At 38.6% G+C, this 14,349-nt stretch overlaps 1 protein-coding gene across 1 annotated transcript in view; it reads left to right on the top strand.

Moving 5' to 3' along the window:
- Positions 1 to 13,964, top strand: part of lpla (lipoprotein lipase a) — a 743,422-nt gene extending 729,458 nt beyond the window's left edge. The window contains exons 6-10 of the mRNA XM_062027661.1: positions 3,071 to 3,313; positions 7,515 to 7,635; positions 8,936 to 9,118; positions 11,970 to 12,077; positions 13,067 to 13,964. Coding sequence (XP_061883645.1) covers positions 3,071 to 3,313; positions 7,515 to 7,635; positions 8,936 to 9,118; positions 11,970 to 12,077; positions 13,067 to 13,118 — 707 coding nt within the window. The 3' untranslated portion in view covers positions 13,119 to 13,964. The remainder of the gene's footprint in view (positions 1 to 3,070; positions 3,314 to 7,514; positions 7,636 to 8,935; positions 9,119 to 11,969; positions 12,078 to 13,066) is intronic.
- Positions 13,965 to 14,349: the final 385 nt, after the last annotated feature.

The following is a 14,349-nucleotide window of genomic DNA, read 5'->3' as shown; positions in this document are numbered from 1 at the left end:
GAGACAGAACAGGATCAAATATTACAGGGAGACAGAACAGGATCAAACATTACAGGGAGACAGAACAGGATCAAATATTACAGGGAGACAGAACAGGATCAAACATTACAGGGAGACAGAACAGGATCAAATATTACAGGGAGACAGAACAGGATCAAACATTACAGGGAGACAGAACAGGATCAAACATTACAGGGAGACAGAACAGGATCAAACATTACAGGGAGACAGAACAGGATCAAACATTACAGGGAGACAGAACAGGCTCAAATATTACAGGGAGACAGAACCGGATCAAACATTACAGGAGACAGAACAAGATCAAACATTACAGGGAGACAGAACAGGATCAAATATTACAGGGAGACAGAACAGGATCAAACATTACAGGGAGACAGAACAGGATCAAATATTACAGGGAGACAGAACAGGATCAAATATTACAGGGAGACAGAACAGGATCAAACATTACAGGGAGACAGAACAGGATCAAACATTACAGGGAGACAGAACAGGATCAAACATTACAGGGAGACAGAACAGGATCAAACATTACAGGGAGACAGAACAGGATCAAACATTACAGGGAGACAGAACAGGATCAAACATTACAGGGAGACAGAACAGGATCAAATATTACAGGGAGACAGAACAGGATCAAACATTACAGGGAGACAGAACGGGATCAAACATTACAGGGAGACAGAACAGGATGGGTGACGGTTCTGCCAAAGTTTGAATCGGCCATCTTTGTGGAATATGTGATGAACACACCAGCATTTGGACATAAATATGATGTCATTCCTTACATTGGAGACAAAAAGAGATAGCAAGAATCAGCATATTTGTGGTGAGTAATGCAGTTCAAATCAAACATTTTTTGTGAGGAAAAGTATTGAATTTTAATGCCAGCATGTCGGCCATCTTTGTGGAAAATGAAAACAGTTGAAGGTGAAACTGAAAAATGAAGTCTTTGTGAGGGGAAACATTTTGTTGTAACACCAGCCATCTTTGTGGAATGTTGCAGCTTGGACATTACCTTTCATGAAGTGCACACTTAACTACCGCCTTATTATACCATACACTTATTATACCGTACACTTATTATACCGTACACTTATTATACTGTACACTTATTATACCATACACTTATTATACTGTACACTTATTATACCATACACTTATTATACCGTACACTTATTATACCATACACTTATTATACCGTACACTTATTGTACCGTACACTTATTATACCATACACTTATTATACCGTACTCTTATTATACCGTACACTTATTATACCATACACTTATTATACCGTACACTTATTATACCGTACACTTATTATACTGTACACTTATTATACCGTACACTTATTATACTGTACACTTATTATACCGTACACTTATTATACCGTACACTTATTATACCGTACACTTATTATACTGTACACTTATTATACCATACACTTATTATACTGTACACTTATTATACCGTACACTTATTATACCGTACACTTATTATACTGTACACTTATTATACCGTACACTTATTATACCGTACACTTATTATACTGTACACTTATTATACTGTACACTTATTATACCGTACACTTATTATACCGTACACTTATTATACTGTACACTTATTATACCATACACTTATTATACCGTACACTTATTATACTGTACACTTATTATACCGTACACTTATTATACCGTACACTTATTATACAGTACACTTATTATACTGTACGCTTAAAAAAGCAATGTTTGTGAGGAAGTATGTGGTTAATGAGTGATAGATCTAGCACTTTCCGGCATGGTTGTTGTGTTGTGCAGTTTCTGTCCTCACTAAATGATCTTGCTAATGAACTTTTTGTAAAAACAAATTCCACAACGCTTGTCTGAGACAAAGTGATGTGTTTTAAACGCAGAATGTCGGCCATCTTTGTGGAATAATACAACACTTTCTGTCACGTTGCTAAGCGAGGAGGAAGAGATGCTAGAAGAAGTATTTGGCCGTGGTGGAGGCAAAGTACCGTGTTTGGAATGTCGGCCATCTTTGTGGAATAATACAACACTTTCTGTAATAATACAACACTTTCTGTAATAATACAACACTTTCTGTCACGTTGCTAAGCGAGGAGGAAGAGATGCTAGAAGAAGTATTTGGCCGTGGTGGAGGCAAAGTACCGTGTTTGGAATGTCGGCCATCTTTGTGGAATAATACAACACTTTCTGTAATAATACAACACTTTCTGTAATAATACAACACTTTCTGTCACGTTGCTAAGCGCGGAGGAAGAAGAGATGCTAGAAGAAGTATTTGGCCGTGGTGGAGGCAAAGTACCGTGTTTGGAATGTCGGCCATCTTTGTGGAATAATACAACACTTTCTGTAATAATACAACACTTTCTGTAATAATACAACACTTTCTGTCACGTTGCTAAGCGCGGAGGAAGAGATGCTAGAAGAAGTATTTGGCCGTGGTGGAGGCAAAGTACCGTGTTTGGAATGTCGGCCATCTTTGTGGAATAATACAACACTTTCTGTAATAATACAACACTTTCTGTAATAATACAACACTTTCTGTCACGTTGCTAAGCGCGGAGGAGGAAGAGATGCTAGAAGAAGTATTTGGCCGTGGTGGAGGCAAAGTACCGTGTTTGGAATGTCGGCCATCTTTGTGGAATAATACAACACTTTCTGTAATAATACAACACTTTCTGTAATAATACAACACTTTCTGTCACGTTGCTAAGCGCGGAGGAAGAAGAGATGCTAGAAGAAGTATTTGGCCGTGGTGGAGGCAAAGTACCGTGTTTGGAATGTCGGCCATCTTTGTGGAATAATACAACACTTTCTGTAATAATACAACACTTTCTGTAATAATACAACACTTTCTGTCACGTTGCTAAGCGCGGAGGAAGAAGAGATGCTAGAAGAAGTATTTGGCCGTGGTGGAGGCAAAGTACCGTGTTTGGAATGTCGGCCATCTTTGAGGCCTGCATAGAAGTTGTAGATGCGTATTGTTCATGGTGATTATTGTCTTCTTCCCTCCATGTCAGACATGGACCAGCTGGTCAAGTGTTCCCACGAGCGTTCCATCCACCTGTTCATCGACTCACTGCTCAACACGCAGCAGCAGAGCGTGGCCTACCGCTGCTCCTCCAAGGAGGCCTTCAACAAGGGTTTGTGTCTCAGCTGCCGCAAGAACCGCTGCAACAAGATGGGCTACAACATCAACAAGGTGCGATCCACGCGCAGCACCAAGATGTACCTGAAGACTCGGGACATGATGCCCTACAAAGGTGAAGTGGAGTGGACTCATCTTGCCACCACAGCAAACTAACACACCACCTCAGAACCTTTCTACATTCTATGAACTTTATTTGTCTCTAAGTAGAACTTTCATCATGTATGATGTTTGTTTGTTTGTCTCTGGGTAGAACTTTCATCATGTATGATGTTTGTTTGTTTGTCTCTGGGTAGAACTTTCATCATGTATGATGTTTGTTTGTTTGTCTCTGGGTAGAACTTTCATCATGTATGATGTTTGTTTGTTTGTCTCTGGGTAGAACTTTCATCATGTATGATGTTTGTTTGTTTGTCTCTGGGTAGAACTTTCATCATGTATGATGTTTGTTTGTTTGTCTCTGGGTAGAACTTTCATCATGTATGATGTTTGTTTGTTTGTCTCTGGGTAGAACTTTCATCATGTATGATGTTTGTTTGTTTGTCTCTGGGTAGAACTTTCATCATGTATGATGTTTGTTTGTTTGTCTCTGGGTAGAACTTTCATCATGTCTGATGTTTGTTTGTCTCTGGGTAGAACTTTCATCATGTCTGATGTTTGTTTGTCTCTGGGTAGAACTTTCATCATGTATGATGTTTGTTTGTTTGTCTCTGGGTAGAACTTTCATCATGTATGATGTTTGTTTGTTTGTCTCTGGGTAGAACTTTCATCATGTATGATGTTTGTTTGTTTGTCTCTGGGTAGAACTTTCATCATGTATGATGTTTGTTTGTTTGTCTCTGGGTAGAACTTTCATCATGTATGATGTTTGTTTGTTTGTCTCTGGGTAGAACTTTCATCATGTATGATGTTTGTTTGTTTGTCTCTGGGTAGAACTTTCATCATGTATGATGTTTGTTTGTTTGTCTCTGGGTAGAACTTTCATCATGTATGATGTTTGTTTGTTTGTCTCTGGGTAGAACTTTCATCATGTATGATGTTTGTTTGTTTGTCTCTGGGTAGAACTTTCATCATGTATGATGTTTGTTTGTTTGTCTCTGGGTAGAACTTTCATCATGTATGATGTTTGTTTGTTTGTCTCTGGGTAGAACTTTCATCATGTATGATGTTTGTTTGTTTGTCTCTGGGTAGAACTTTCATCATGTATGATGTTTGTTTGTTTGTCTCTGGGTAGAACTTTCATCATGTCTGATGTTTGTTTGTCTCTGGGTAGAACTTTCATCATGTCTGATGTTTGTTTGTCTCTGGGTAGAACTTTCATCATGTATGATGTTTGTTTGTTTGTCTCTGGGTAGAACTTTCATCATGTATGATGTTTGTTTGTTTGTCTCTGGGTAGAACTTTCATCATGTATGATGTTTGTTTGTCTCTGGGTAGAACTTTCATCATGTATGATGTTTGTTTGTTTGTCTCTGGGTAGAACTTTCATCATGTATGATGTTTGTTTGTTTGTCTCTGGGTAGAACTTTCATCATGTCTGATGTTTGTTTGTCTCTGGGTAGAACTTTCATCATGTCTGATGTTTGTTTGTCTCTGGGTAGAACTTTCATCATGTATGATGTTTGTTTGTTTGTCTCTGGGTAGAACTTTCATCATGTATGATGTTTGTTTGTCTCTGGGTAGAACTTTCATCATGTATGATGTTTGTTTGTTTGTCTCTGGGTAGAACTTTCATCATGTATGATGTTTGTTTGTTTGTCTCTGGGTAGAACTTTCATCATGTATGATGTTTGTTTGTTTGTCTCTGGGTAGAACTTTCATCATGTATGATGTTTGTTTGTTTGTCTCTGGGTAGAACTTTCATCATGTATGATGTTTGTTTGTTTGTCTCTGGGTAGAACTTTCATCATGTATGATGTTTGTTTGTTTGTCTCTGGGTAGAACTTTCATCATGTATGATGTTTGTTTGTTTGTCTCTGGGTAGAACTTTCATCATGTCTGATGTTTGTTTGTCTCTGGGTAGAACTTTCATCATGTCTGATGTTTGTTTGTCTCTGGGTAGAACTTTCATCATGTATGATGTTTGTTTGTTTGTCTCTGGGTAGAACTTTCATCATGTATGATGTTTGTTTGTTTGTCTCTGGGTAGAACTTTCATCATGTATGATGTTTGTTTGTTTGTCTCTGGGTAGAACTTTCATCATGTATGATGTTTGTTTGTTTGTCTCTGGGTAGAACTTTCATCATGTATGATGTTTGTTTGTTTGTCTCTGGGTAGAACTTTCATCATGTATGATGTTTGTTTGTTTGTCTCTGGGTAGAACTTTCATCATGTATGATGTTTGTTTGTTTGTCTCTGGGTAGAACTTTCATCATGTATGATGTTTGTTTGTTTGTCTCTGGGTAGAACTTTCATCATGTATGATGTTTGTTTGTTTGTCTCTGGGTAGAACTTTCATCATGTATGATGTTTGTTTGTTTGTCTCTGGGTAGAACTTTCATCATGTATGATGTTTGTTTGTTTGTCTCTGGGTAGAACTTTCATCATGTATGATGTTTGTTTGTTTGTCTCTGGGTAGAACTTTCATCATGTATGATGTTTGTTTGTTTGTCTCTGGGTAGAACTTTCATCATGTCTGATGTTTGTTTGTCTCTGGGTAGAACTTTCATCATGTCTGATGTTTGTTTGTCTCTGGGTAGAACTTTCATCATGTATGATGTTTGTTTGTTTGTCTCTGGGTAGAACTTTCATCATGTATGATGTTTGTTTGTTTGTCTCTGGGTAGAACTTTCATCATGTATGATGTTTGTTTGTTTGTCTCTGGGTAGAACTTTCATCATGTATGATGTTTGTTTGTTTGTCTCTGGGTAGAACTTTCATCATGTATGATGTTTGTTTGTTTGTCTCTGGGTAGAACTTTCATCATGTATGATGTTTGTTTGTTTGTCTCTGGGTAGAACTTTCATCATGTATGATGTTTGTTTGTTTGTCTCTGGGTAGAACTTTCATCATGTATGATGTTTGTTTGTTTGTCTCTGGGTAGAACTTTCATCATGTATGATGTTTGTTTGTTTGTCTCTGGGTAGAACTTTCATCATGTATGATGTTTGTTTGTTTGTCTCTGGGTAGAACTTTCATCATGTATGATGTTTGTTTGTTTGTCTCTGGGTAGAACTTTCATCATGTATGATGTTTGTTTGTTTGTCTCTGGGTAGAACTTTCATCATGTATGATGTTTGTTTGTTTGTCTCTGGGTAGAACTTTCATCATGTCTGATGTTTGTTTGTCTCTGGGTAGAACTTTCATCATGTCTGATGTTTGTTTGTCTCTGGGTAGAACTTTCATCATGTATGATGTTTGTTTGTTTGTCTCTGGGTAGAACTTTCATCATGTATGATGTTTGTTTGTTTGTCTCTGGGTAGAACTTTCATCATGTATGATGTTTGTTTGTCTCTGGGTAGAACTTTCATCATGTATGATGTTTGTTTGTTTGTCTCTGGGTAGAACTTTCATCATGTATGATGTTTGTTTGTTTGTCTCTGGGTAGAACTTTCATCATGTCTGATGTTTGTTTGTCTCTGGGTAGAACTTTCATCATGTCTGATGTTTGTTTGTCTCTGGGTAGAACTTTCATCATGTATGATGTTTGTTTGTTTGTCTCTGGGTAGAACTTTCATCATGTATGATGTTTGTTTGTCTCTGGGTAGAACTTTCATCATGTATGATGTTTGTTTGTTTGTCTCTGGGTAGAACTTTCATCATGTCTGATGTTTGTTTGTCTCTGGGTAGAACTTTCATCATGTCTGATGTTTGTTTGTTTGTCTCTGGGTAGAACTTTCATCATGTATGATGTTTGTTTGTTTGTCTCTGGGTAGAACTTTCATCATGTATGATGTTTGTTTGTTTGTCTCTGGGTAGAACTTTCATCATGTATGATGTTTGTTTGTTTGTCTCTGGGTAGAACTTTCATCATGTCTGATGTTTGTTTGTTTGTCTCTGGGTAGAACTTTCATCATGTATGATGTTTGTTTGTTTGTCTCTGGGTAGAACTTTCATCATGTCTGATGTTTGTTTGTCTCTGGGTAGAACTTTCATCATGTCTGATGTTTGTTTGTTTGTCTCTGGGTAGAACTTTCATCATGTATGATGTTTGTTTGTTTGTCTCTGGGTAGAACTTTCATCATGTCTGGGTAGAACTACTAAATGTCCCAAATCACAATGAACTTTCATCAAACTACATTTGAACTGTTTTCTTTTTCATTTAGATGAGCATTTTTTTCAAATGTTTTAACTTTTTGTGTTTTTGTGCTGAACAGTTTTCCACTACCAGGTGAAGATGCACCTGTTCAGCAACGAGCGCCTCAGCTTCAGCGAGCAGCCGCTGAAGATCTCCTTGTACGGAACTCACGGAGAGAAGGAAGACATCGCTCACGTCCTGTAAGCCAAACAACTACACGTCCTCCTGTTGTCGTCCATGTTGCACACAAACACCACAATGTATAACATCAACACACAAACACCATGCAATGTCTAACATCAACACACACACACACGCACACACACACACACACACACACACACACACACACACACACACACACACACACACACACACACACACACACACACACACACACACACACACACACACACACACACACACACACACACACACACCATGCAATGTCTAACATCAACACACACACCATGCAATGTCTAACATCAACACACAAAACACCACAACACACAAAGTGTGTTTGCAAAAGTATTTGAAGGATTTTGTAACCGAGTGTCAGCAGGGGGCGTGTCCAGGGCAGTCATATAATTTGCAGATTTGGCCATGACGCATGTACAGTAAATGCAAAAATTTTGGACACACCTTCTCTTTATTGTCATGACTATTTACATTGTAGATTGTCACATCCAAACTATCAATGAACACATGTGGAGTTATGTACTTAACACAAAAAGAACTGAAAACATGTTTTATATTCTAGTTTCTTCAAAATAGCCACCCTTTGCTCTGATTACTGCTTTGCACACTCTTGGCATTCTCTCCATGAGCTTCAAGCACACCTGTGAAGTCAAAACCTTTTCAGGTGACTACCTCTTGAAGCTAATAATGGATACAAATCGGACACAATATGGATACGTATCGTATTTATGACCACCTACTAAAAACAGACCTGGATTGGATTATAAAACGTGGGAATGGTACTAATGATATCAAATCAGACTCATAGGAAAGGTACTAATGATATCAAATCAGACTCATAGGAAAGGTACTAATGATATCAAATCAGACTCATAGGAAAGGTACTAATGATATCAAATCAGACGCATAGGAAAGGTACTAATGATATCAAATCAGACACTTAGGAAAGGTACTAATGATATCAAATCAGACACATAGGAAAGGTACTAATGATATCAAATCAGACACTTAGGAAAGGTACTAATGATATCAAATCAGACTCATAGGAAAGGTACTAATGATATCAAATCAGACTCATAGGAAAGGTACTAATGATATCAAATCAGACACATAGGAAAGGTACTAATGATATCAAATCAGACGCATAGGAAAGGTACTAATGATATCAAATCAGACTCATAGGAAAGGTACTAATGATATCAAATCCCAAACTATGGGACTGGAGCTGCAGTGTGAAGGTATTAGCCTCAACATGATATCATGGTAAAAAAGTAAGACGTCATGTGATCTGACCTTTGACAGTCCCGTCATGAACGGCAACACCACCGTGTCCTTCCTCCTCACCACCGACGTGGACATGGGTGACCTGATGATCGTCAAACTGCGCTGGGAGAAAGACGCCATCATCAGCTGGTCCGACTGGTTGGGCAGCAGCAAGTTCCGCGTGCGCAAACTACGCATCAAATCTGGGGAGAAGCAGTCCAAGTAAGTCCACACACCTCCACCACACCATTTGTGTCCAAGTAAGTCCACACACCTCCACCACACCATTTGTGTCCAAGTAAGTCCACACACCTCCACCACACCATTTGTGTCCAAGTAAGTCCACACACCTCCACCACACCATTTGTGTCCAAGTAAGTCCACACACCTCCACCACACCATTTGTGTCCAAGTAAGTCCACACACCTCCACCACACCATTTGTGTCCAAGTAAGTCCACACACCTCCACCACACCATTTGTGTCCAAGTAAGTCCACACACCTCCACCACACCATTTGTGTCCAAGTAAGTCCACACACCTCCACCACACCATTTGTGTCCAAGTAAGTCCACACACCTCCACCACACCATTTGTGTCCAAGTAAGTCCACACACCTCCACCACACCATTTGTGTCCAAGTAAGTCCACACACCTCCACCACACCATTTGTGTCCAAGTAAGTCCACACACCTCCACCACACCATTTGTGTCCAAGTAAGTCCACACACCTCCACCACACCATTTGTGTCCAAGTAAGTCCACACACCTCCACCACACCATTTGTGTCCAAGTAAGTCCACACACCTCCACCACACCATTTGTGTCCAAGTAAGTCCACACACCTCCACCACACCATTTGTGTCCAAGTAAGTCCACACACCTCCACCACACCATTTGTGTCCAAGTAAGTCCACACACCTCCACCACACCATTTGTGTCCAAGTAAGTCCACACACCTCCACCACACCATTTGTGTCCAAGTAAGTCCACACACCTCCACCACACCATTTGTGTCCAAGTAAGTCCACACACCTCCACCACACCATTTGTGTCCAAGTAAGTCCACACACCTCCACCACACCATTTGTGTCCAAGTAAGTCCACACACCTCCACCACACCATTTGTGTCCAAGTAAGTCCACACACCTCCACCACACCATTTGTGTCCAAGTAAGTCCACACACCTCCACCACACCATTTGTGTCCAAGTAAGTCCACACACCTCCACCACACCATTTGTGAATTACCATTGAAAGAAACCCATGAAAAAGTGGACTAAAAGAGCAAACTGGTGAAATGAAAAGTGACATTCCGGCTGTTTTTTTCTTTGAAACTAATGAAATGACTCAGCAAATAATAATCAATTCAAATCAATGTTGTCATAAATGATTGATCTTTTTAAGGCGCCAATTACTTTTCATCAAATATTACACATATCATTTTTTGGGGGGAGAAATAATGCATATTTTGTGTGTTTGTTATATAAAAAACAACATTTTCTTTGACAAGGAGGGCATAAAACAAACAACAACTTATAATCGACTGATGGATCGCCAAGAATTTAAGTGGGATTTTTAAAAACTGTTATTATTAGAAAATAATAATGACATAAAATCAATGATTGACATATTTAAGACTCCAATTACTTCATATGAAATATTACACTTTGAACACTTTTTGGGGGGGAAAATATTTAATATTTTGTGTTTTTGCTATAAAAAACAGGAGTTTGACGAAAAGGCATAAAACTAAAATAATAAAAAATGTATAATTGACGGATTGATCTGACGTTGATCTAAAGATTTAAGTGTTGAAAGTAAAAAACAACAAAAAGGAATGACTAAACTTTTATGACTACGACCCGTTTGGATCCCCAACAATTTAAGTGGGATTCAAAATAAACAATGATTTAAAATCAATGTTATGAATTATTGATCTACTTAATTCTCCAATTAGTTCACATCAAATGTTACACTTTGGAATCATTTTGGGGGAAAATACTGCATATTTTGTGTGTTTGTCATGAAAACCAAGTTTTCATGACAAAAAGGCACAAAACAAAAATAATGTAAATTTATAATGGAAGGATAAGTCAGAAGTTGATTTTGAGACTTAAGTGTTGAAAATCAAAAAAACAAAATGTATAACTTCTTTTGAACACTTTTATGACTGGGACCTTTTCCAATCCCTTTTTTAAACGTCATTGTTAAAAATATAATAATGATTTATGAGTGGGACCCTTTTTGATCCCCAAATTGTTACAAAAGACGTAAAAAAAGTGGAATAAAAGAGCAAACAGGTTAATTGTATAATAATAATAATAATAATAATAATAATAACACAAAGCTGCCATTCAGGCTGTTTTTAAACTGTCATTGCTCAAAAAATAATAATGAATCAAAATGAATGTTATAATGAATTATTGACCTACTTAAGTCTCCAAGGACTTCACATCAAATATTATGTCATTTTTGGGGAAAATATTGCATATTTTGTCTAACATAGTTTTCATGACAAAAAGGGCATAAAACAAACACACAAATTAAAATAACAATTTAAAAATTAAGGATTTTTAATTGACGGATTGATCTGAAATTGATATAGAGACTTAAGTATTGTGTTGTGTTGTGATCATCAGTGTATTGTTGTGTTGTGTTGTGTTGTGATCATCAGTGTAATGTTGTGTTGTGTGGTGATCATCAGTGTAATGTTGTGTTGTGTTGTGTTGTGTTGTGATCATCAGTGTATTGTTGTGTTGTGTTGTGATCATCAGTGTAATGTTGTGTTGTGTTGTGTTGTGTTGTGATCATCAGTGTATTGTTGTGTTGTGTTGTGATCATCAGTGTAATGTTGTGTTGTGTTGTGTTGTGATCATCAGTGTATTGTTGTGTTGTGTTGTGATCATCAGTGTAATGTTGTGTTGTGATCATCAGTGTATTGTTGTGTTGTGTGGTGATCATCAGTGCATTGTTGTGTTGTGATCATCAGTGTAATGTTGTGTTGTGATCATCAGTGCATTGTTGTGTTGTGATCATCAGTGTAATGTTGTGTTGTGTTGTGTTGTGTTGCAGGGTGATCTTCAGCGCCAAGGAAGCAGAGTTCACTGACCTGCTGAGAGGAGGAGAATCTGCCGTCTTCGTCAAGTCAAGAGAAGACAAGATGAGTCGCAAAGAGAAACTGTGAGTTACACAACTTAATGTACAACACAATACATCAACGCAATTACTCCTCCCGCTGGTTCTAGACAATAATCACCACTTTACACTAGCCAAAGACTCAAGTATTACAGAGTTGCATTATAGTATAGTAGAATCAAAAAGATTGAAAGTAGTCTACAAAGTCAAAGCCCACATGTCATATAGTTAATGCCATGGTTCTTCCTGCCAGTTTATATCGATAACTGCCACCGTGCAGAAGAGTTTGGAACAGAAGGACTCAAAATGACTGTCAAAGCACAGTAATAATAAAGAAACAAAAAAGATTTAAAATAGTCAGCAAAGTCTAAGCCCATGTGGCATATAGTTAATGTGATCATTCCTTTTGCCAGTTATTATCAATTACTGCCACCTTGTAAAATAGTTTTAAACGGAAGGTCTAAAACCTATCCACAAAGTCAAAGCACAGTAATAATAAAGAAAACAAAAAAGACTCAAAATAGTCGACAAAGTCAAAGCCAACATGTCATATAGTTAATGCAATCATTCCCATTGCCAGTTATTATCAATAACTGCCACCTTGCATAGTAGTTTCAAACAGAAGGACTCAAAAGGATCCACAAAGTCAAAGCACAGTATTATTAAACAAACAAAAACAGACTCACAATAATGTACAAAGTCAAAGCCCACATGTCATATAGTTAATGCCATCGTTCCTCCTGCCAGTTTATATCAATAACTGTCACCTTGCAGAATAGTTTGAAGCAAAATGACTCAAAATGATCCACAAAGTCAAAGCTCAGTAATAATAAAGACTCCAAATAGTCTAAAGTCAAAGCCTGCATTGTATAAACGTAGTTAATGCAATCCTTCCTTTTGCCAGTTATTATCAATAACTGCCACCTTGTATAATAGTTTGAAACAGAAGGACTCAAAGCTATCCACAAAGTCAAAGCACAGTAATAAGAAATAGTCATGTAGTTTTAATGCGATGCTTCTTCTGTGTCTTCCAGGATGCACAAGTTGAAGGCGCAGGGAAGTCAGTTTGGTCAAAACAATGCTTGAAATGCACTGGAAGCTCCGCCCACCGCCGCCACTGACCAAATAAGGACTGCCCGGCGTCGCCTTCTGCCAATCAAAGCACCGCCTTTGACCTTCCACCTCTCGTCTGCTGCTGAGAACAATGTTACACCATGCCTTTTGTTTTTGGAGCGCATACAGAGTTACTATGAACTTTGGATCGTGTGGATTCAAGTTGTGTTCCTTTTGTAGCGTTGACCACTGAGCACAATCCCAGGGACCAAAGAAGTACTGACTATCCATCCCTTTTCTACCGCTTGTCCCTTCCGGGCTGCTGACAATCACATGAATCCTTCCTTGCTGGCGTTTGTGTCCCTTGAAACATTTCTTTAGTGAGCTCCACTTCACAGTCCTATGCCCTGGCTTGTGTACATTATACATCTCAAAAATACGCCATATTGTATTTATTGAATGTACATTTATATATTTGTATATTAAGCTGTGATATGTCCATTGTGTCTTTTTTACATATCTATATGTACACCAAAGAGATGATTCTTTGTCATGCACAAGCTGCTGGAATGTTGGATCCAAGTCAGTGCACTGACTGACCGACTGGCAGTGCACTGACTGACTGACTGGCAGTGCACTGACTGACTGACTGGCAGTGCACTGACTGACTGGCTGGCAGTGCACTGACTGACTGACTGGCAGTGCACTGACTGACTGGCTGGCAGTGCACTGACTGACTGGCAGTGCACTGACTGACTGGCTGGCAGTGCACTGACTGACTGGCAGTGCACTGACTGACTGGCAGTGCACTGACTGACTGGCTGGCAGTGCACTGACTGACTGACTGGCAGTGCACTGACTGCAGAGAGAAGCTGCTTGAATAAATGAACATTGCTTCATAGCCTGATTGCTTCCATCTTGTTGAGCACCCACCTCATGTGTCTTTGCGACGCCCACTAATAGTCCTTATATGTTCTGTCTTCAAAGCAACGCCCACTAATAGTCCTTATATCAGGGGTCACCAACGCGGTGCCCGCGGGCACCAGGTCGCCCGTAAGGACCAGACGAGTTGCCCGCGGGCCTGTTCTAAAAAAAAAAAAAAAAATTTTTTTTTTTTTTTTAAATTTTTTTATTTTTTATTTTTTTTTTTAATTAAATCTACATAGAAAAAACACAAGATACACTTTCAATCAGTGCATCAACCCAAACAACCTCCCCCATGCACACTCATCCACACCCACTCACACAAAAGGGGTTATTTCTT

Source organism: Entelurus aequoreus, linkage group LG19 (assembly GCF_033978785.1).
Source record: "Entelurus aequoreus isolate RoL-2023_Sb linkage group LG19, RoL_Eaeq_v1.1, whole genome shotgun sequence".
Classification (NCBI taxonomy): Eukaryota; Metazoa; Chordata; class Actinopteri; order Syngnathiformes; family Syngnathidae; genus Entelurus; species Entelurus aequoreus.
This window is presented reverse-complemented; position numbering and strand designations above follow the sequence as displayed.